This window comes from Lonchura striata, chromosome Z (assembly GCF_050655825.1).
Source record: "Lonchura striata isolate lonStrDom1 chromosome Z, ASM5065582v1, whole genome shotgun sequence".
In the NCBI taxonomy this organism is placed as follows: domain Eukaryota; kingdom Metazoa; phylum Chordata; class Aves; order Passeriformes; family Estrildidae; genus Lonchura; species Lonchura striata.
Genome location: NC_140740.1, coordinates 32,090,958 through 32,116,342, shown reverse-complemented (window position 1 = coordinate 32,116,342; position 25,385 = coordinate 32,090,958). Strand labels below are relative to the sequence as shown.

The window sequence follows — 25,385 nt, the reverse complement described above, 5'->3', positions numbered from 1 at the left end:
TAGGTAACATAAAAAATAAATCTGAAAGAACGATTTTTTAGAAAAATATTAAAAATTGATTACTTATACCTATTTGTTATAAAAAAGAGAGCAGAAACAAAAAGGACAGCAACAACATTCAGGCAGTGCTGTAAATACATCAGCAAACAATTCTCTGACTTCACTGTAACCTGAATGCATCTGAATTCCCATGAGTCAGCTGTGCACCATGTGCTTGTCCAAAGACTGAGTGGAGCTCATGGTAGCAACTAAACTGGCGATACAGGGATGAGCTCTGTATTATTAGAACTGTTATAATGAACCACAAAGTTCAAAATATTCTGTCTTGGATGAACCAAAGAAGTTTCGGAACTGAGATATTCACAACTTTCTCTATGGCATCAATATGCTGACAAAACTCTGTACCCAACTTACAAATTATCCAACAATTTACATCAGGCATGTAATCTTGAGATATCCTTAAAATATTTCATTTTAAAACAGATGCCAAAACCTCAAAATATTCAGATGCAGCCTGATACAGCACTTTAAGTATAAGCACATATGAATTTAAGTTTATAGCAGAGAAAGTAGACATAGTTGAGCTCTTCAAATTTAAAACAGATGCAATGCTTTAAAACTAGCTAACATTTCAAAAACAAAACAAAAACAAGTGCCACTTTAATCAGGTATACTTCAGATAATTTATAACATAAAGGAAAAAAATTATCCCTGTGGACAAACCTTGTCTTGCTCAGACCTTTACATTTGCAAGCATTACCATTGGGGAACACACCTAGATATAACTACAGTATTGTCAAATTAATGTCTTCAGATAAAACTCTCAGAGAGACATACTTCTGTTCAAAGACCTGTTGAAGGAACTAAGAGAGAGGGAATTGGAGGCACAGATGACTTAAAAGACTTCACAAGCACTGCACACACTAACCAGGGTTAGGCCATGTGACAACATGCTACTCAAGACAGAATTTCTTGGCATACCACATTGCAATTTGCGTGCAAGATTGAAAACAGATTTTTTTTTTTTTAAATATATATGTCTTTCAGTTTTCTTCAGAAAAAGACAATGGAAATAAAAGTTCAGTTTACTGAAAAACTATTAAAACATCAGAGATAAACATGCCAGTTCTCTGGCACCAAAATGTAGATTTTCCATTGTGAAGTCTGTTGATTTAATGCTTTCGAGACCTACTATAAACACATGACAGACACACATGTAATCCCTGGTATTACTTGAGCACACCAGCAGAGAATGGATGTAAAATGGATGGCAATCCTGGGTGTTCACATTTTACAGCTGGTATTTCACTATATGGCACACAGAACCTTTATGCTTAGAGCTCTCAGGCATCTTCTAGGTTATTACATTATTATTACTTAACTCTGGTATGCTACTTCCCTAGTGCAACCACTGAACCACTCCAATAATTTGGCAGTTATTTGAATTCCAAACCCAAGGAAAACAAGATCATCACCACTAGAAATTAAATGTCTTCATCTTTCCATTATGTCACTAGTTACCTCCAGTTCCCAATACTTTGTCTTACCTACCAATACTGCCAGAGAGGTACAACGTGCTGTAAACTTATGCTGTCATTTTACCAAGCTAAAACCTTTTCACAAGGATGGTCTTAGCAGCTATGCTTATTGGCATCCCAATATAAGAGATTTTTTTTTTAAACAGAATTCCAATAATTTGGGAATATCTTCTATAGCTTCAGGAAACTGTAGCTCTAACACTTTTCTTCTAGCTTTCCAGTGTTAACAACAGATTGATGGGCTTCCTAATGACCTGAAAGAGCCTGCTTAATTCTATAGCTTTTGCTTTACTTTTATGATTTTTATAAGTATAAATTTCTTAGTACTTAGTTGGGCACTTTAAAAACTTACCCGGATAGGAGAGATGGTAAGAAATCAGAATAATGTACTTTATTTTTACATTACATGTATAATGAAAAACTGAGTTTCATTTGTAAAAATAAAAGGAGCATAAGACACCAGCAGCTGGTTTTCATTTTCAGAAATATCAGGAATGTCAGATAACTTTTTTGATTTTGCAATGCAATTCTGAGTCACACTACAAAGCAAATATAGAGTTTTTCCAGTTAATAATGCACAAGGAACTGTTAGTCTTTAACATAAGTAATCACACTTTTTAATATAACATTAAAGACAGCTTAACACTTAAAATTCTCTAAGCAAGCAAGCAACCAAAATAATGTTTAAATTCATGTAAATTCTCCCTTATGTGGTCTCCTTGCAATTTTCTTCCTGATAGGGGTGCATTCACTTGGCACACTATCATAGAGTCCCAACTCTATCGTGCTTCTCAAAGCAAGATCAAGACATAATAATCTATTAACATTTTCCCCTCTAGGATTCACTGATTTCTCACATTCACAAACACGGTAAAAAGCCTTCCTGCTGGAAGTTAAATCTCTCAAAAACTAGATACAGGAAGCTTCGTTGAAATTGCTCAATGAGTACCAATTCTCAAAGGATTTAGAGACAGATGACAAGACAGAGGAAACATTTTGGTTCATATGGTTGCACAAATCCATCTCCTTGTCCCTTCATGTGGATCAACTTTACAAACTGATTACTTTCCATGGATACATAAAAGATACAATTTAAAGATTCTGTCTTCAGTATTCAAAAGAATTAAGAATAACTGAAATCACTGACTTTTATTAGCTGTCCTTAATTTGTAGCTTCTCTAGCCTCACTGGACATTTTCTGTTCACCATGACCATTTGACTCGGGCCTGTAGTACATAACTCTTGTTACAGTTGGAACTTCCATTCAAATCACTTCTGAGTGCTTTTTTTTCTGGTAATACCTTTGAGACGTTAAAATACAGTGCTTCACAGAGCAGTACCACTCTCATGTGTGTACCTCACCCCATTATCCCTGTAAAGATGGCAAATGGCATTAAACATCTTGAAGACATGGTGGAAGGAGGGCATCTATATTATATGTGATGATGATACATGTCAGGAATGCTAGTTCCCTGCCATTATTATTTTCAGAGCAAGGGTTAACAGTGAAGCATTCATAATTTACACTCTTTCCCTGTACCATAGTATGGGTCTATAATCAACTGTCACTGCAGCCAGTCTGATTTACCTTCATTATTTGTTGGACCAAGTTGTTCTGTCCTCGGCCTGTAAGAGCCATCCTGAAAAGTAGCCACATGCTCCCTATGTGTCACATCACTTTTAGTTTGAGGTTCCTTCATGCATATAACCTTCCCTGTGCTTTTAAATATTCCTTTATGTCCTTTAAAATTTTCAGTGCTGAGAGCCCAATGCAATACTGATTATCATCCTTCATGTCCAGCTTCTCCTGGCCCCAAAAATACTACAAGTATCTAAGTGTCTCATTTTTATACCATACACTTATCTAGGCACTGATATTCTGCCTCGTACACATTGTATGCGAGCCTGGGCAATATTCTGGAGAAGGAGATTGTGGCCATCAGTAACTTGACCTTCTTTTACTTAAAAAAAAAATAGATTAACAAAAACCAAACAAAAAATCAAACCAAAATCCACCAAAACAGCAAAAACCAAACCAAACTAAACCAAAAGGTTGCCAAATCAACCACAATACCCCGAGAACCTCGTTTTATGCCACTTTTCCTGTATTTTCTTCAGGGAAAGCAAAGAAACAAGACTACTTCTAATATTCACCTCTATTAGGTGGACAACTCATGTCCAGATAGATATTGATCATACATCACTCAAATGCTCATTTAAAATAGGAATGAAAGTTTTGAGTTGCTTGTCTTTTGTGAGTGCTGTAAGATAGAGCTTTCTGTATCTGAAGAAGTACAGCCATGTGTATGTGCAGCATCATGCATCACAAAACCACTACCACAGGCATATATGATTCTAACAGCACTGTTCTTCCCACCCCACTTTTCATCCATCATACCCTCACAAGCATTCATTTTGTTTGAATTACATGGAGATCCAAGTTAAGTCTCACTCACAAAAATGTGAACCAACTGCCTCTGAGCTTTACTATGATATGCTTGCCCACATTCTGGTCTGGCATATCAAGTAAGTGCAATGAGCACATTCAAATCAAAGGCAATCAAACCACTTGTTAGTCTAAGCCTTGTCTAGGGACAAGACTGTACTTTAACAAACTTGAACTGTTCAGCTAGGCAACAAAATTAAGAACTACAGCCTCACAGGAATGCAAATGAGTGCTAGAAAGATTCTTGGACTAGCAATTTAAAATCTGAGACAGCCCTTTTATGTCAGAGATAAGCAATATCTCTGTGAAACACTGTCAAAGTTACTAGCAGTTTATTTCAATATGGAACTTAGAAGAAGACAACTTCCAGAATTAACAAAATCAAAGCTGTGGTTAAACTGAACTCATTGCAATTGCTACTCTGATGTTGAAGATGATGCTAGCTTTGGTCTAGCCTACCTCCTTGTTCTCAAACAGTGGCACTATAGTGGAGTGTATTTGGTAGCTTAATTTGAATGTGAAGGGGCAGCTGGAGAAGATGCATAAGGTGGAGTAACATGGACAGAACGCGGTACAACTCTCTACTCTGCCACTGGAAGCCTGGGGAGGGACTGATACTGGCTAGGCTAGCAGACGTATGGACAACTGCAAAGTAAATTATGTGGGGAAAAACACTGGATAGATATTTGTCAAAAATTTTCTGACTTCACTTATACTGACATAAAATTTCAGTTACAGCCACAATAATGGATTCTAAGCTCTAAAATACAGCCTGGTACATATAAAGGCTATGCTAAACAGCTTGGAGTTCAAGTGATCAAATCTGGGAGATGAGGAACTTTCAGGAAAAGAAAACAAAGAACAATAAGTCAGACAGAGAAAGTATTTACACCTGAATGTGATATTCATCAATGAATGCAAAATTTTTCACTTCATCGGTGGTCTTCAGAAGAGCACAGACGTTCCTGTTTAACAGTAACATCTGGTGTTTGACATGGAAAATTCTCAGGAAACTCTGGCTTCATGCATTTAGTGTAACTTTCATTCAAACTAAGAAAAAATAATCAGGATAAAAAGAATTTAATTCTGTAACACTGATGCCCAGCATAAGAACAATTTTCTTAGTCTGTGATGCAGGAAATTGTAATATTAAATAAAAGCAACATATTTCCAAAAAAATATAACATGTTGACAGATGCATCTATTTTGGAGAGTAAACTCTATCTGGCATCTAATATGCAAATTAATAAATTAATCTAAAATGTTTCATACTGAAATAAGATGGGAAGGTAACATTTTAACGTGTTAACATTATGCAAAACTAATATTCAGCATTCCACAGTGAATTAAAAGCAGATCGCCTTTTGTCAATGAAAACATGTAGGAAAATGAATTGACTATTATTATTTTACTATTTTCAGCATAAACACATTCTTGGAGAATAGAAATATCCATGTACCTAGTAAGGCAATACATTCCTTCTGGAGCTAAAGGAAATAAGATAACAATATTTCCAATACTTAATACTTCTAGAGAAAGGGGCAGGGAGTAAGATGGAGATTATCTATTAAATCCAGTTAAATTATTAAATCATCAGTGTGTAACAACCCAAATTTAAAGAAAAAGGAGAATTAAGTTTTTCATGAGTTTCCCAAAACCACTAGCCATTGTCCTCACACAGTCAAAATTAAACCACAAAATTGCAATGTATTAATGATAAGCATATTATACAACACTTATAGACTATCACATCAGTATTACAAAGAAAATTGTTTCATACAATAGTCTTGTCCCTATGGTTTATGTACTGCAAACAAAATATGTATAGCAAACAAAATAAGCTATGTTCAAAATCCATGTACATAAGAATCTACTATTAAAGACACTAAAAACAGAAACAGAAGTTCTGCATCACTAATAACATCTAGACTAATTAGTATGTTTCTGTTGTGAGTAGAATTCTTCAGGAGGGCTGGGGGAAGAGGAAGGAGGAGGTTGTGGAAAAATCCTCGAAACACTAAAAGAAAGACAGCAACTATTCTATGTCTGATCCAAAGCCTTTGAAGCTAACAGCAAGTCTCAAATTAAAATGCAAGAAGACCCTTTTTATGATTTAGTACATTTCCTCACATTAAATCTACAGTACATGCAGAGGGGTTTGTTTAGACATTTTTCAACTAGGAAGTACATTTTTGAAATAAATGAAAGTGAAAATCACATACATTCATTTAGGATTATCAGATGAAAGAGAAACCTTTATATTTTTCAAAATTAGGAAGTACAGATATGACTGTTCCTCTATAGATGTAGATGTGTTTACTTAAAAATTCTACTTGATTCAGAAACTACATCTTTCTTATCCTCCCACAAAGTTCAAAAGCATAAGGACTATTAAGTTTGAAATTTCCTTAATAACCAAGTGTATTTAGTAGAACAATGTCTCATGTATTTCTTCATCAAGAATGTCTTGTATCCATCTAGTGAGTTATTCTGGGACATCTGGTGCTCAGAATTAATTACTCACTGTTAATTAAAGCCTCAAAACTAGCAGCCTTTCATAAACTGCCTTTCACATACTGTTGGTGTGAAAAACATTTTCAGTATGACTACTCCACCTTTGCTCTTATTTTGTTTACTTATGACAGAGAGGCTGTGAATTGATAGACTAATCTCAGGCCATCACCTGCATAATTTAAGATGGACATGAATCTGACAAGTACTATTTTGATGTGATAGAAACACACTTTTGAAATAAATAAAGTTAATACATATTTAGCCCTGTAACTTTGTCATTCTTCTTTCTGTCTGTCCTGAGCAGAAATACCTCTCTAACCTCTTTCTCATATCCTTTTTGCCCAAGAACTGAACTTCCTTAGCCCCACACCAGAGATTGACTGAATTCAAGGAGAAGTTTGGGAGATGAAACAGAAATTTTCTTCTCACATGTGAATAAGTCAAAGTCCTGTTTGATAAATCACAGAAAATCCTTTCACATTACTGTTAGTATTTTGGTTGGTTCCCCCAGCCCAAGTTCATTTAAGCTATATAGGTAAAGTGCCAGAAATACTAAATACACTCACCCCAGAACTTCTAAGTGTAATGTATCTTTGGGCATCTGTTAAAATTACTTGTACCAGAAGCCACAGAGCACTAACGTCAACTCTCCAAAATCATGTTAAGCTGAGCTGTCCTCATCAGGCAGCTTAGATTTTAAATGACCAAACTCATAATTTGTACTCAGTTCCTCAGTTAAATCCTGGCATGTCTCCTTATGGCTTTTCATTAGCTGCCTGAGATCCTATTTCTAAAGCCTTTGAATTCCTTTTAAATTCCAAACAAGACAAAGTCGGTTCCTGTATATAAAGCAATCCAAAACAAGCTTGCCAGACCTTAAATTAGGGGGAAAAAAAGTGCTTCAAAAAGCTACTAATGGCTTACATTTCTGGCCTACAATTTTTTAAAAACATATTTAGAAACTGTGGCAAGCGCTTCAGAAATCTTGAGATGCAGAAGAATGTGGTCCCAAAAAGCTCTGAAGATCATAATATACTCAGTATTTGCTGTGCAGAATCCTCTTTGCAGACAAGCATCTGCATGATTCAAATACAACAGGATTTGAGCAAAAGTAGAAATACAAGACTTAATAGGAAAAGGTGTCATTCTTCTCAAAGACCACAGATTAAAAATCAGTGTGAAAGAAGGGAATATTATGCTCCTAAGGTTATGTGAAGATTGCATCTGGAAGCAAAAAATGTAAGTGGTATTTATCATCTATGAATGCTTGTTCTGCAAGTCAGAAACACATGCTTAATCCAATCTCTGATCATAATGTATATTGTTACTCTATTCTTCACTCAAAGTAAAATACAATAGTTAATTTCTGTTTCAACCCTGCTCCCCAAATCAGAGAGTTGCTGAATTTTGAAACACATAGAGTTTATTCTTTAGAAAAAATGAGAAGTATTTTGACTTAAGACAAGATGACATATCACTGCTTGTAAGCACAGTTCCATTATGCTGGAACTTTGTCATTCTCAAGTGATTAAAACAGAGGGATTTCTTCCTTATGTGCTATACACCAAAGACTTACTGGGAGAAAATCTAAATGAGATGCTACAGTAAGTTAGGCAACATCTGCTAGCAAAGGCAACAAAACTAACTATAGTTATGAAGAATATGTTTGCAGGTGGACCAATGTCCTATTTTCCTGAGGAAACAGCCCAGATTATAATTTCATTTTACTGGAAAAACATTAATTCATATTAACTTAATTATCCTGCCTATCTTCGCCTATCTGAATTACCCTAAATCTCTCTTAGCAACAAGCTGAAGATAACAGTTAAGACTTTGCCAGTGTTCAGTTCAAATTTCTGCTTGTAATGAACAGCATTATTAGGACTAGCTTCCAATTTATTTCCTGGAGCACAACACTGATGAATCAAGCTTCCCATACACTGCAGGAATATATGCTGTGTGCCACAGTTCAAAATGCCATCACAGCTGCAAATGTGAATTTAAAATATGAGCTCTATGACATGTTTTTCTAATTCTTCTAATGTCTGTCGAATATATTTGTGGCACACAATGCAGAACTTGGTACAAAAAGTGCACAAGGACTTGGAGAAAAGCTACAAAATACAGGTTCTGTTCTTCAACAACTGTAAATAGAACAAACAATATAAAGCCTAGTCAAAGTTGCATGGTAACATTTATCACAGTTTTTACAATACGATTTATCACCGTTTACATAGGATTTGTCACCGTTGGTAACAACGGTGCTAGCTGCAGCAATATTCAAATGGATTAAAAATACTTCAGCAAACATACACAAAGAATTGTTCCAGCTGCTTCTTGCAATGCTTTTCTAAAAAGTCTTGTGTCATGGTGCTGGTGGCTCTTGCCAACACCCTCTGCAATTAGACAAATATGATCTGCTTAATATCAATACAGCCATATAGAAATCTAAATCACAGTAACTCCCATTAAACTGCTACCTGCTAAACACTTAGCACAATTTTATTGTACTTGACGGAAATATATACTAACTCTTTTTAAACAGAAAAGAATGCTTAATTTATTCTGAAAAAGGTTGGGAAACAGTAATGGAACATAAAAGCTCAGTGAGCAGAAGCAATTAAAAAAGTATCTTTACTACATGACCACTAAGCAAAACTAATATTCAGCATTCCACAGTGAATTAAAAGCAGATTGCCTTTTGTCAATGAAAACAAACCTATTCTGAAAATGAAAACAGCCACAGGATGTTTTCCTTCAAATATTTTGAAACTTAAGTTAATCAAAAGGTAAACAGTGTGGTCTGTATTTCATGAGACTACAGAATATTGCTAGATAGAAAATCAGAATTTTGTTTATTGTATGTTTAATGACTAACTATGGGAAAATAAGAAATAAAATATTGGGGAATTAACTTCTGTTTAAGCACAGAAAGTATGCCTTCTTTAGCTGGGGATATGCTATGGCCAACCAAAAGCGAGCAGTGAAGTTATGATACATATTGTACATAGTCTTCTACACCAGTGTGGTTAAAAATCCTCTACAGATTTAAAAAAGCATCAGCATCCATCAGTCAGCGTGATCTGAAATGTAAGTTTCATCCACGAAAAACTGTGAGATTAACAGACTTCCATTCCCTGGAAAAACAGGACCACCAGCAGAAAGTAACAGAAATGACAACAGATCAAAACCCCAAAACAACTCAAGATGTTACACATTTTCAAGAATTAAAGCTAAATTAAAGCCTATTTTAACACTTTAAGTAATTATGAGAAGCACATAATCAGTCATGACTATGAATATATAAAAAATAATGGGGTGAAAGTAAGATTAAATTCCTTCAGCATTCTTTTCAATTGCCACCTTATAAAATAAAATTCCAACTGTAAACCTACAGACTCCGTTAAAAAATAGCATCCATAATTTCATTTTGGTACTCCTTCACTTTACGAAATCAGCGTAAGCCTGAAGAATTTGAAATCTTGGCAGAAGAATTTCCTATGATTAAGTGACAAAATGTCACTGAATTTAGCATGCCTCTTCAAGAATGAAATCCCTCTCCACATGTCCTCACATACTTCGTGTCTGCCCAATTTTTAATATCACAGTAACCAGTTCCTGACTGCCTCATCTTCACACTGGAAAATCCTGGTCAAATAAATTTAAAAGAAGAATGCTTTTTAGCTTCATGTCAGTGTATCTGTGATCTTTTCCTTACTCTCTTCTATCACTAAGAAAAGGAAAAACAGTTAGGATGCTTCTACCCAAACACTTCTCCAGAAATACCAAATTCCTATGATATTTTCCTATTAACTCAATTCTGCTGACATAAAACATTGAAAAACTTGCTGCACACTATGCTATTAACTGAACTACATCACACATGACTGTAATATACAACAGCAGAGTTATATTATAAACTAATGATGCCATTACAGGAGTGAATGACCCAATTCTACATTAAAAATTACCCTGTATACAACAAACATTTCAAGTTTTCAGCCTTCCTCAGTGGACCACCCATAGGAATTATGAATAAAGTGAAAAAACCCATGAAACTTCATGTATTGACATTTTTAAACTCAGAATTGCTTTCTGAGATAAAAAACGTAACATGCTTTGAAATAGGACTGCTCTCAGCCTCAGCTGCTTATTTCAGTGAGTCTCTTTGCACTTCTATGTCTTCATTGAATCTCTGACAGACATCACTATTTAGGCTGTTAATATATGATACTGTACTATCAGCAGGCTTCAAGAGAAACATTACATTGAAACTAATGAATCACAGGGGTGTTAGAATTCTACCTTTATTTCCAGCTAATATTTGTCCTGTTTTGTTTACACATGGGAACTTCTCTCGGCATTTAAAAGTATTGAGAACCTTTTTCCAACCATTGCTGAAAGCTTACTTAGATTATTTCCACTAACTGAAAATTAATTTATACTAATTGAATTTATACTATATCATGTATATATACTATAAACAAAACAAATCTAAATATAAAGACTAAGAAATCACTACTATGCTTCCTGGTATTCTGTTCTAGTTACTCTGGACTAGCCCACCTGATTAATGACAATTCATACTAGCTAGATATTAATTTTTCTGTAGCAATGTCCCAGTGGGTAAACCTTCACAGAAAAGGAAGATCTACAACGAAGATACAATATAATGAACAGAACACACTGTGTCAAATCCACGTACTTGCACCCACATATGAACCTTTTCACACTCAGAGAAGCAGGGGAAGGAAAACAGAAATCAGCAAGTCTTACCTTTTTGCAGACACTTTCAAAATTAACTTCTGTCCTAAGAGCAAGTCTTGTAACTTCATCTGGTTTTATTTCCTGTAGATGAAAGATAAGTTTATTTTTGTTATGATCACACTATATGAAGTCTTTCTAAGGTTCACCTTCCTTATAAACATTCAAATAATGGCACTTCCCTAATATCTTAAAGGAAAAAAACCAGTTTGTTATATGGTGAATTTTTTGGTGTGTATGTAAACACTACATTTATACTGATTGACCTTTTCAAAACACTACCTTATACCTAATCTCTTATACTAGTGCTGAAGGCAACAGGGATTTTTCAACAGCAAAGTATGCAGAATGAGTGCTTTTATTTGCAGAAATATTTCAATTGCCCATATTGTTGTACTACAAATAAACTTTGGAAGACCTTCAATTCCTGACTTATCTTCTGATGAAGTCACATCTTATCAATGTACATGAATATATAAGTTAAAGACAATGAAAATGAAGCTAAGATGAAAAAAATACTATATAGTTTCTAAAGAGACTGTCTAACATGCAGTTTGCATTCCTGGACTTGAGCATTTGCATTGGCATCTGAAATAGAGGAACAAAAATCCTGGACAAGTGGATTTTATTAAAAGCTGAATATTTTATGAAACATGCCTTCATGACGATTTCTTGCTATTTTAAGACACATGCTTTATGTAGGTTGTGTTACAAAATGCTCTACTAACCTCATCAAATTAATTAATTGAACATTATTTTCCTCCTAGGGAAGTGCAACAAAAAATCATGTTACATACCAGTAGTTTCCCAGATAGGCATTTTAAAATCAGTTTAGCTATTCTTATGCCAGACCCAAATAACACCCACACATTTTGAAAAGCTAAAATTCTGTACAAAGTAACTTAGTTCTTCTGACAGCTTTCATGTTCAACAACTATATCGTATTTGTAATTCTTTCTTTCCCTGCTTAAGCATTCTTGAAACCTATTCAAATACCTTCATTTTAATGCCACTGTTAAGTTCCATATTCTATCCCTTTTCTGTTGTAAATCTGGAGCAGTCTGTACACTTCTTTAGACATAATTTCAGGAAGAACCAAGTAGCTTACCTTCTTATAAAAGGTCATACCTTGCATCTCAAAACCTTATGTTTTCTGTCTTTGTATAGATAAGGTACTTTACAGACACTTGCAATTTGTCTCTTTATTTATCATGAATTGCGTATGACTTATAACTAAACAATTATTTACAAATGGGGAAAAAGTAATAGAACTCAGTTAAATTAATAACAACAACAAAAAAATCTCTTTCTGTGAATGCCAGAAGAGCTTCCTGACAACGAGATCTAGAACTCTGCAAAATTATCTCCCAGAGGTACTAGCGGAAGAACAATCACTTAGAGGACAGGATCCACACTGGAAAAACACTGGTAGATGTAGGAAACAATCTTTTACTGGCAGATGAACAGCTGGATGACCTAATAGAGATGGAAAAGACCTATGATGCAGTTTTCCATCACTTTCCAAAGTGTTTCACAGATGGTGAAAGTAGGACACGTTGGTTAAGTGACATGCTTACTGTCACATAGGAGGTTAGGGGTTATGAATGAAGCTCAGGAACCCAATGCTATTTATTAAATCAAGCTGTTGAATTATTAAAAAAAAAAAAACAACAAAACCACAAAAAAATATAATTCCTATGATCCTCCCCCCAAATAAAACTGCCTACTTCCTGCCTCCTTAGGATTTAAATGCTGCAACAGGGTTCAGGGCAGAGGCAGACAAACTTCAGTGATCCCTCCATGAGAATGTCAGAAGTTTAATTTTGATAGGACAATACTGTAGAATTCCCACGACATTGCAAAATCACGAACAATACTGGAGAATGAATTACACTTTGGAATGTGAAGTCATTAAAGCCACACTGAAATGCCTAGGATACAAAATGAGGCCAAGAACCGTCCATTCAGGCTTGAATCCCCAACTTTATAAATAGTCTCCTTCACTTCTCCGAGACTTAAGGCAAACTAAGCATTTTTTACTTAAATATTCTTCCACAGAACCTTGGTTTTGTAAACATAGTCACATGAGTCAAGTTACTGTAATAAATACATGTTTACTCTGTTTCTATTAATCATCAGCAACAGACAATAAAATAGGAAAAAAGTGATAGTGGTATTTTTACCAGTACAGTTTTCTCAACTTTGAGGTGCACCTGAGTGACAAGAAAAATCTTAGTATTTATTATCTGTTATGCAACCATCTTTCTAATGATGCTAAGGAATGTTATAAATTATTGCCCCCTCCAGCATTTCTGAGGTCAGCCCAGAGATTCCTCCTGCCCTGATGATGCAGCCCAGCCCTATGTGTCCAGAGATCCAGAGGTGTCTGTCCCACATGTGGAGTTGTGCGATTTATATGTTTTAATATTTCTGTATTATCCATTGGTTTGTCCCTGTACACCCCTATTACCACTTGGTTTGTTCCCTGTTTTCCCGCCTGGTCCCCCCTTCCCGCCTTTCCAGTATTTGTCCATCATTCTGGAAAGTGCAAAGTCATTCCCCTGTCTCCTCCCAGGTGCCTTGTCTGTCACTCGGTGTTCCTTCCCCTCCATCTAGAAGCTTCTGCTCAGGGCACCGAGTGATTGGACGAGGGCCTGGGGCCCCTCCCATATCCTCCCCCCATTGGACCAGGTCAGATCACCCCATCCCGGAGCCACTCCCTTCCCCTCTCCTCATTGGATCACCGATATCCCTCCCTAAAGGTTTACCCCTCCCCAAAGGTTTATAATCCAGTGTCAGACCCCTCTCGGGGTTCCAGTTGGCTGGCGCTGTTCCTGTATGTTTGGCCCGTTGGCCCGAATAAAGTGGACTTGGCCCCCAGCTGGATCCGCCCTTTCTTTGTTGCGACGAGGCTTACCTGCGCTGCCCAGGGACCCACGAAGGCACCCTCTAAACCCCATCCGGGAGCAGCGGAGGGTGTCTCCACCGCCCACTCTTACCCCAGGAAGAGCTAGCCAGGGCTAGAGAGACCAGGGATCTGGGGCAGGAGCGCGGCACCCACATCCACAGATATAGGAGTTGCTTTCTTATTGACAGGTTCAACCAGTAGTGAAGCTCAGTTTTGCAGCATGTAGCACTTTAATGAGTGCTTTCATGTTTACTAACATGAACTTCGTAGAGCTAGCCAAGACCACTTCCTTCTTTTCTGAAGTTCATTACTGAGAGCATGCCATCTCCCACCCCCTCAAAATGCACAAATAAATGAGCACTTGTGGATACTTCATATCAACACAGCATATGCTTCTGTCCATCTAATACCCCTCAGCCTGGGCCATAGCTCTTGTGCCCCTCTCATGGGCTTCCCACTTGCTGTCTGGCTGCAAGTCACCAGCAGGTAGATGATCCACACTCTCACCTTACAGGCACCAGCAAGGGCCCTCTGGCCACCTGATACCCCTTCTCAGATCACAGAACCATAGAAACACAGAATGGTTAGAAGGGGCCTTAAAGATCCTCTAGTTCCAACCACTGCCATGGACAGGGACACTTTCCACTAGGACAAGGCTGCTCAGGGCCCCACTCAACCCAGCCTTGAACATTCCCAGGCATGGGGTATCCACAGCTTTGAGTACTATGTGCCTCAACACCCTCACAGTAAGGAATTTCTTCCTAATATCCAATCCTAACTTATCTCAGTTTAAAGCTATTACCCCATGTCCTATCACTATATGGCCTTGTAAAAAGTCCTTCTCCCACACACTGCTACTCTAATTTGAGGTTTGCTAGTGAACTGCACCTGCCAAAGAGACATACATGCGGGGTCAAAGCACCTGAATATTAGACAGTCTGCCTGTACTATCAGCAGTAGCACAGACACACAGGCTGTGACCAGCAGCCCAATCCAGATGTGCCAAAAGCCTCACTGGTCTGAGTCACTCCAGTCTCACCTGTAGATGCACATAGGACACACACTGCCTGTCCTCCCTGACAGTGCATATGCTGTTACTGCCCCTATGCCTGGAGCTGAGACCCCCACCCACTGCTGCTGACACCACAGGCTTGGGGCACCTACACTCCTGCCCCGACTCCGGTTGCTCGCTCCATATCCTCAGCAGCTGGCACCTAGTCCTTACAGCACTTGCAGGCAGGGGACAAAGAGGTGAAATTACAAACAGGTAAGAAAATAAAAAAATATCAAGATGACACTGGGAAGAGGTGTAAAAGGCATAGCAGCAGTAGGACCAGCCTGACTCAATTTTTCGAACAATGTGGGGAGTGATGCTCCTTCAGTCATTCACTGCCCAGGCAGCAGCTCCAGTGGGTAGTGGAGCAATGTCAGGAGAACTGACCTGTCAGCCAGCTGGATCCTGGCTGCAGGCAGATGACCAGGCCTTGGCCTGAGATTAAGATGAATAAACATGTGAAGAACTACTGTACATAAGAAGACTACTAGATGTGACAGACAAGGCAAGAAGCTGCAGTGGCTGCACAGATCATTAGGGTGGAGCTACACAAAAACCAGACAAGCTCCATGGAAAGGTGGAATACAGGGCAGACTTCACGGGTGAATATCTTACAAGGTACTAAAGTAACTTAACTATTAATAGCATATGAAGGCAATATTGCATACAAAGTTACAGTGAAACACCAAATCTGAGGAAAAAGTAACTATGGGTGGGCAAAGACTGGCCTGGCCTGCACAAAGTGAGCCCTGGGGCACTTGAAGGGGTAGTTGTAGGGCAGGCAATCATCTCTGAACAGAGTACTGGAGGCAGCAAGCTCACACCAATACTTACAGAAACTTAGAATAGTAATGTTGAGAGATAATATTTTTTAATAAACCATAAGTGTCTTACACAGAAAGACAAGGCTATATTGAAGAGAAGTATGTCATGCGTAAATAGTATGTGAAAAGAGAATTTCATGTTTATATTGATTGTGGCTGCTCATATGACACTTTATCCAAGTGATACTGAGTAAGATAGAGGTGCTAACCTAAAAGGCATGGAAATGTAACTTATTGAACAGCTTCTGGAAGACAGAATCAAAAAAACTTGCTGTCAAATGAGGCTTCAACACATCTCAGAAATACAAGAGTTTTCATACAAAATGTATTCCCAGCTATGCTGCCTCAGGCAGTTTTAGATGACTCAGAAAAAAAACCCAGTCTGCCAGTGGCCTGTGGAAGCAATTTAAGAGTCCTCAGACTACTAAAAACAACACAATTTCAAATTTGTTTTGACTAGTATTTTTTGTTTACCTTTATCATAAAATACACTACTTATCATCACTATTTTTTCACATTTTCTTAGCTGTGCAAGTTTCAAGTCCTTCCATATGAAAAGATGATTTTCATCTTAAAATGTTGAAACTTCTACAAAAAATATGTAATCAAGATATATAGAAATAGAAACAGAACACCCTTACCAAAAGTCGTATTTCTGGTGAAATCTCAGCTATAGTTTGCCACTCATTTAATATACTTTCAGTTTTAAAACATAACCATAATCTTTACTCTCAAACCTGTGTTTGAGACTACTTCCTCACAAAATTTCTTATAATTTTTCCAGAGCATTCAGTCTGGTTTTGCTACCTTCTGTCATTTTTCTAGGTTTTCTTAGTGAGGAGAAAGGTATAAGAGAAAAAAATTCCAGAACACCTTTTCAGCTTTTTTCCCCCCTACAATTTAATCCCTGTATGTCTTCTGGTACTATTTGCTCCCCTAAATCTTTAGAAGTTCAGTATTTCAGTCATTCAGAACAAAAGTAGTCTTAGACTTATCAGTAAGTATTACTTGTGAAAATAAACAAAAATGGGATATCTTCAAAGTAGTGAAATAAATCAGCCATATCTTATCTGAAAACCTATCCAGCTTCCAAAAAGAAACTAAATCCATTATAAGAGCACATTTTTTTTAAAGTTACGAAGGATTGTTTTCCAGAAATGCAGTGCTGTGATTATTATCAAACTGATTATGAAGCAAAAGAATACCTTCTTCCACTAGCAGTTTACAAATCCAAATTCCTTGTCAGTACCTGTGACCTAAATACACACACAAGAATTTTCAGTGTCAGTCACATTAGTGGACCAGCACATCGAAGTAAATGGCCTATACAAAAAAAGAAAGAAAGAAATCCCAAACGTCTATCACCTCAAGTCCCCATTTTACTAGATGTACAACCAATGTGGAAAGTACTACCAGAATAAGAACTTGGATAAAACAAACACAATAAAAAATTTTTATCTGGTAAGTAAAACATTACATTGTCTATTTAAAGTGTGGCTTAAGCTTGTTAGTAAGTTTGTTAAACAAATCAGTCCTACATTGACATACCTGCTTTATTATAAAATCCCTATGTAATTTTATCACAGACAAAGCTAAGCATTTTCAAGTAGATGTCTGACTTACTGCCAGTGTTTATAAACTATTAGTAAAACAACTCTCAAGCTCTCTTCTGAGTAATTAGATAACCTGAACTTCATCTACCACAGAATAAAAGTTTAAAGATATGTAAGGTCTCTAAATAACTTTTGTATTTGCTCTCATTTTTTAACTACAACTTTTAAAACAGGAATAAAATGGGAGGCAGTATCTTCCTTGGTAATATCGCACAAGAAGAGAAGTCTGATCCTAGGCAAAGAATCTATAGCCTTAGCCCTGGAAATTTCATCTTCTATTTGGCTTTAGTTTTTTCCTCAATGGAATCCAGGCAATCCAGGTCATTCTCATCTTTATCCATCAGCTATAAATTACATAAAATCCTTCCAGAGGCCTACTGATTTGTCCCAAATTTCCCTAACTGTATTCTGATGATAGGTAAACTCAGAATACTGGACTTGCTACTTGTTTGCAACTGCATCTTCTACAGTAAAGCATTTTTCACCTGAGAGCTCACTTTTGTTTTAAAATGCTTTGCTGACTGTGATATGTTGTGGCGTGTTTTTCTTTAATTTGGTATTTGTTCTGTGTATGTTCAAACCCCCTCCCCAATCTCCTCCCTTCCCCAGTTGTCAATCTTCCCAAGCTGTTCCCTAACCCCCTCCTTTCCAAGTTGTCAATCCTCTTTCCCTGCCCCTTTCCCCAGAACATTCCCTGTCACTCCTCCCAACCTCCTCCCCTGCTTCCAGAGCATTCTCTGTCTATTTAGTGAGGCTCAGCATCCTATTGGTTATTTTGTATTATTGCACTCCCGTTTCCCCTGATAGCTTTGTGCTATGTTAGTCCCCCCTTAGACTCCTCCCCAGCCCTGCCCTCATTGGCTGTTCCTGCACCCCTCCTCTTGAGTTCCTTTATAAAACCTTTGTTTGTCCTCTCCAGGAGGGGTCTTGGGGCTCACTGAATGAAACGATCCTGTTCACCCCCAAGACCCATGTCGCCTCTGTCTGTTCCCGTGCTGACAACTGGGACAGCAGAGCTTCGCAGGGGGAGCGGCCGCCCATTCTCTTCCCTCTCGCCGCCCAGCATGGCACCACCGCGGTGAGAGAAGCTGTGCATGTTACAACAGTGATAGCTCCCAGTAAAAATTTATCCTCCCGGCTGAATGATAACATAAGAATGCCCAAATGGTGCAATTGCACAATTTATTTTACTTGGTGCTAAGAAACAGGCAGGATAAGCATTAAGATGTTGCATTCATTGTTTTTATAAAGCAATTCTAAAAAGACCTGCAATTGCTTCCTTTTGCAGCAGACACATCTGTGGATGTGAAAGCATTACACATTTACCAACAGTTTCCTGCTGAGAAGGACTGAGGTTTTTAATCCACAGGGGAGAATCCATTGGGGGCCAGTAACAGTCTCATGAGAGGTAGACTGATTTGACAGGAAGTTCAGGATGGTGCTATTAGGGCCATGCCTGTCATAGGTCTGAAGCTGACTGATGTCCAGAAAATTATGAAGACTGACAAGTCACTTGTTAAGAATACTATAATCCTTCATGAATCTAGTAAAATACCTATGCATCTCCATACTAAAAACTTTCCTGTTAGTTTTTTTAACTGCCATTGGGAAAAAACCAAAAACCTGCACTCACCTGTCCTGAAAGTGTCACATGACTTGCTGGCACATGCAGCTGAAATGGGGATGAGTTTTTGGGTGAACCACGCTTGGGGCTCAGGGCAGAGGATGAGCTGGGAAACTTCAGCACTTCAATTCCCCTCTGTTACCACAATCCAATCACACCACATAGGGAAGGGCCTTGTTGTGCCTAGTAAGACACAGTTAATGCTGGATTTAAATAAAATGCCATTAAACCCATTTGTTCTTAATACTCAAAAAAGATAGAAACATCTTCGGAAAAGAAAGAAAGAACAAGTTTTACCTAATTTACTCATACTAAGGTTAAAGAGCTCTCTGCCTCAGTCAGTTTGACTTGCCATTCTTCCTGGCAAGACATTATTGAGGATTTTCAAGATTGGTGCACATTTATGCCAGACCCTACACCTTTCAGATAGAAAAAATAAAGGAATCTGCTTTTGGGAGCTATATTCAGGATTTCTTTGGTGACCCACTGGCATAAATTCTTACTTTTCAAATTACAGAAGGACACAAAATCTAAGTACAGCTAACATGTTAATCTTCTTAAAAAACACACGACTCTGTGTGGTAAGAGACCATAAAAGACAGTAACTAACCACTGTGGGGCGCATGTGTTGCAAATGATAGATAAATATGATTGTTCATAAATAATACAGCTGAGAACAGTTCTCCCAGCTAGCTGGATGTCGCTCCTGCCCCTGGATGAGTCCTGGGGTGAAATGGACTGTTCCATCCCACCCCCCAAAAGATGTATGGCTCATCCCACACCTCTGTACCTTCCCCTAAAACATTAGTGTCTGTAACCCCATTGGCCCATGCCTTGTCCCAGCCCACCTAGGAGCCCCTGATAAGGGGGCTCCGAGGAGCCATGCGCCCTCTTGGAACCCCTCTTCCCCCTCCTGGAACTTCCTCCCCTCCTGGGGCTTCCCCTCTCCTAAGCCCTCCTTTTGTCTCTCCCCTCCCCAACCCTCTCAGGCCTGGCCACGTGCTGCGCCTGGGAGCACGAGGCACAGACCCTTCTGCACCCCCAATAAACCTCTTTCCCCAAGAGCAAACTTCAGGGATCTCTGCCTCCATCCACCCACACCGTGCTGGAGCGTGTTATTTCCCACATGCGTGTATTTGAGAAGACCTATTTATCTAATGGAATGCAATATAGTGACAAAGTGAAGACTGTCTAATGAGGCACAAGTGCACTCAATAGAAACAAAACAAATCGGCATATTACTAATGCACTCTTTATTCTAAGAAAATTAGATGTCACATTACAATGTGGGTAGGAATGTCTTTCCAACTAGCAATGCTCTGCATGTTGTGGAAGCTTCTCATTATCAAAGACTTATAAGTACTAACAGATTTTAAAGAGGAATCTAATAGTGCTTAAATACATAGTACTTCAGAAGTTTGCACATATTCAGAAACAACATATTCTTTCAATAAATAACTTCAAGAAGCCTTTGACTTAACTTTTCTTAGCCTTTGCTAAGCTTACAGTCAATGCAGCAAGTCTGAAAAATGTGTGAAAATATATGTATGTAGAAATGTAGCTTTCTGTGGAAGTCAAGTTTTACTGTACATACCTGCATCATAAAGGACAGACAACTACAGCAAAGCAAAAGCACAATAAGAAAAAGTATTCTATGGATTTTTTAAAAATTTGTTTCATTGGTACAGCTAACACAGTTTCTGCCAGTGACCTGACTGGATGCCTTGGTTCTGTAGCACCATATACTGAAAACAGAAGGTCTATCCAGTAGAAATGAAGGCATTTTCTCTCTAATTGGAGGAATGGTTAAGTGAATTATATTTTAAATACTTTCCCCTGTATCACTTGGGTTTAAGATTTACTATTATGTTCAAAAGTAATTATAGAGGTTTTAATTAATAACTTATTAATATGTATTACAAAGACGAAGAAAAGCGTAAGAAGAAATGGTTCCACAGTTTCTAATTTTCCTGATGCACCAAAGACATTTAATGTAGTTTTTGCATGTCTTATCTACTGTGTTTTATTTTCAAAACTTGTATTGAATTCTATGTTGTTTTAACCAGTCTTTGATTTTCATATAAGACATCTCAAATAAAAAACTAATCTTTCTTGAAATCATTAATTTTCAATGTTGTTGGACTAATAACAACTTGGAGAGAAATACTACAAAACAGATTAAGAAAAAAATTGTAACATTTAATTCATATTTGAAAATAACACAACTAAAGATGTCACTAGAGGAAATTACCAGAATACAACTTCCCAAAAAAAATCAGAAGCTTAGGAATCATCTCACTTTAGATGAGTAAAGGACAATTAATTTTGATGCAAATTAACTATTACCAACCAGTCAAAAAAAGAAAAAAAGAAAGAATACTCCAAAATCACAGTTAATCATTGGGAATTTAAGAATGTACTTCAAGGAGAACTTGTCTAGCAATTGTTCTTTTTATAAACTACACTGGTGTCAGGCTTTTGCTGGCACCAGTTTTGAACATTACTAAATGTCTACAGTATTGCTGTCTCAGTTTATATCCAAGTGAAATTCAATGTCAACCTGTGAATTTTCATCTAATAAGTTTCACAATACAAAAATTTTATAGTTTGATGGGTTTATTGTTTTCTGGAAAATTAAAGTTTCAAAAATACCCATCTAACCAATTGACACCATATTCTCATAAACACAGCAGTTTTGCTGTGTAACAAATGATTACCTTCCTCAAGCTAAATATCTTTATTCTTCTGTGCTGCATAACCTCTTCTAAAAGCCGAACAAGCAGCTGAGGGAGAGAATACTTATTCATGCTTTAATAACAAAACAAAATGAATAAACAACTCCCTCAAAGAACACTTAACATGGCTAATTGCTTGAGCTCTTGTAAAATACCCAAACTTCACTTGGCAAGTATAGGCTGCTCTTTTCTGCCACGTTTATAAACTAATTTAATATTTCAAGAGGTATGCAAGTCAAATGCCAGCAATTACATCAGTCTACTGAGACGAACACTGTGAACTTGGCATTTTATTCTGTCAATTAGAGTAAACGAATTGTTTCATTTTGGAGGTTCACATCTGATTCAGTAGTCACATTCAGAGAGTGGTCACTGTTTTCACCACAGCATACAGAAAGTAATTTGCAAGTCTGCAATCTTGTGATCATTTCAGAAGTAGAAGGTATTATGAAAGTAAACTACAATTACAAGCACGTAAAAATTACAAAAAGAAGTAAAACAAGCTTAGAAGGACAGCAAGCATGATGCCAAAAATTATAATTATTTGAGTACTCCCTTTTCTTCAAACATCTCTTAGTTCTGAATGTCAGTGTTTACTTGCACCGCAATCTGTAATTTCATCGAACTGACACGCTTTGTTCCACAGTGCTCTCCTAATACTAAAAGAACAACCACATGCGGCTTGAGGGTTAACATATTTCCAAGCAGCCCCGCGCTGGCTGGAAGTGCCGGGGGTTTTGAGTTACTCTCCGCGGTACTGGGCGCGGCAGCCAGCAGCGTTGGAGCTGCCGGCAGCGCGGCCTCAGCGAGAGCGGCGGGCAGGCAGCGCTTCCCGCCAGGTGAGGGCGCGGCGCCCGCCGCTCCCGCCCGGCAGCAGCGAGCCAGCAAGGCGCCACCGAGGCAGCCAGCGAAAGGCCGTGCTGGATGCTCACAGCGCTCCCAAACAAGATAGTGACTGACAAATGGGTGCAATCCGCGTAATAACCCCCCACCCGCTACGTTCGGGTTTGAAATAAGAGACGGAAACAGAAACAAATAGTAGGGACAGAAGAATGCAGAGAGATGCAGCGTGAAGCAGAAGCACGTGAATACACAGACCAATATGCACAACCTCTTTGTCTGCTTCCACAGGGCATAAGAGTTCACAGATTAGACACCATCAGGAAAAAAAGAACTTCCTGTTTTCATTCCTTTTCCCAGTATGCACTGTCTCCATGAAAATGACTCCTCCTCCAGTCCTTATTTCAAGCTCTACAGAGGAAAAATATGAATTCGTTTTTGTCCTTTCCTAGAGTTAAGACCGCCTCAGGAAAATATTGGTACACAAGACAAATATGTGAACTGCATAAAACTCCAACATCAGTAGTTCACCCTGTATCCTGGAGAATCCTCTTCTGATTTTGTTACCCTTGTACAGATGCTGTGCCATGTAAGATCATTCTTGAAACTCTTCTTTATACTTTTACTAGTTTATTTGGTTTCTTTTTACATACACAAAGATGACCTATGCAGTATACAGTAAAATAATTTTAGTAGGAACAGACTGTCTTCTGTTTGAAGACAAGAAAGAGCAATCTAGCATTTTCACAGATATGTATGTAACTGATATCCACCTCCTAGTGGTATCAGCAAAAGCCAATTTCTTTCAATTCAGTAAAAATGAAGAACTGGAAATGTAACTCTCACCACCACCACAAGTGCGAAGTAGCATTTATTACCATTTAATTTCTTCAGTCATTTAGCTGTCCAGTTGATCAACTCTGCAATGTTTTAAGTATTAGTATCTTCGCTACCCCAAAGTTCTGGAATCATCAAGCTCTGTCATTCATTCACTTTTTCTGAATAATTTCCAGCACTGATCTGCACTAAAACTCCACTATTAGCTTTCCAACACTACAAAAGGCAAGCATTTATTCTTCTCTTTCACTTACTATGTTTAACTCCATGACTAAAAGAAGAAAATTTATATGCATAGACAGCTTTAAAAAAAGAAAAACCAAACTAAAGCCACATAAAATCACTAAAGGCTTTGGTGAAAACGGAACAATAGCTTTTTTTTATAATAGAAAACTAGATAAAGACTAAATGAACAATATGTACTATGCATTTACTCTTTCAAAGATCTCCCACTGATTTGCAAGGCATGACTTTCATCTCCTAAAGTTACCATTATTCCACCTCTTACTACTCATCCATGTGTTCACTAAATCTTCACCTAAACAACAGTGCCAATATATCTGTCCAGCACTGAAGTCATATTTGTATCAGCATTATGTTCTCAAACAGACTTCATTTTTTCTTTTTTTTAAGCAGGAGACAGCCATGGGGGAAATAAGATTTTACACACAAAAGCATCAGTTGGAATAAAGAGTCATAGCAGCTGCAGTTGCCATTCTGAATTAATTAATTTCCAAGTGACTATAAAGACACTTACAGTAATCACCAAATTCTTCTCCCCTCAGACCACAAACTCTTCAGTTAGAAGACATAGGAATAAAACCTGTATTGCAATATTAAAGAACTTCTATTTGTGAAAAACAGAAAATCTAATTTCTACAGAAAATTTCTTCACAAGGAGGACAAAAAAGAAAGGTTGATTAAGGATATTTAGACAGTTTAGTATTTATCCACCATACTAAGATTCAATAATTATTGCAGATACTAGCCTTCACTTCTCCAGAAGTTAAGTACAAAAACCAGCTAGTATACAACAAGAAATTAATAGAATTGTCTCATAGACCTCACAATGACTACTATACCTCAGCACAGGATGATTAAAATATAAAGCAAAAGTATGCAGTACTTACAGAAATGTTCTTTTCTTTTTCAGGTTTTTATGAATTATGGAGACATTAAAGAAAAGGCCCAAAGTGAAATGCATGTTGGGATGATGAAAGAAGTCAAAAGTACAAAAAAAGTACCTATTTTAAATACACATAGATTTTTTCAAAATGAGTGCAGAAACAAGCCAACAATTCTGTCATTATTTCGATTAACAGTAAGTGGTTTGCTTGGCTGTCACTGGTCAATTTTCGCATAAATGAATATGAGTGAATTTTTTTTAATGGTTATTGCAAAGGTTGCCTCTATTAAAATAAACAATGAAAATACACAGAATTCAGAAAAATTATGAAATCTTATCTGCAAGCCTTATTTTTTCAAAAAGTGAAAATTGCTTATTCTGCATCCTTACAAAAAAATGAGAGAGTAAAATGCTCATGCAAGACTTGATTAGAAAAAGCTCCATCTGCAAGCTGTACTTTTAAGACAGTTCTAACCTGCACTTAGAATGTACTTTAATATTTTCCTTAAGTTGCCTCAAATCCACAAAAAAAAGCTGCCCTCGTGATCTGTTATGACTATGT

The 25,385-nt window shown here is 37.4% G+C and overlaps 1 protein-coding gene and 1 long non-coding RNA gene across 2 annotated transcripts in view; both read right to left on the bottom strand.

Moving 5' to 3' along the window:
• SRFBP1 (serum response factor binding protein 1) overlaps positions 1–25,385 on the bottom strand; it is a 70,230-nt gene that overhangs the window by 13,921 nt on the left and 30,924 nt on the right. Inside the window, exon 4 of the mRNA XM_021546254.3 lies at positions 11,275–11,346. Coding sequence (XP_021401929.2) covers positions 11,275–11,346 — 72 coding nt within the window. The remainder of the gene's footprint in view (positions 1–11,274; positions 11,347–25,385) is intronic.
• Positions 19,294–23,269, bottom strand: LOC146763762 (uncharacterized). Its single transcript, XR_014951433.1, has 2 exons — positions 23,132–23,269; positions 19,294–19,468 (listed from the first exon to the last, which is right to left on the bottom strand). It is a non-coding gene; the product is annotated as an uncharacterized LOC146763762 (long non-coding RNA).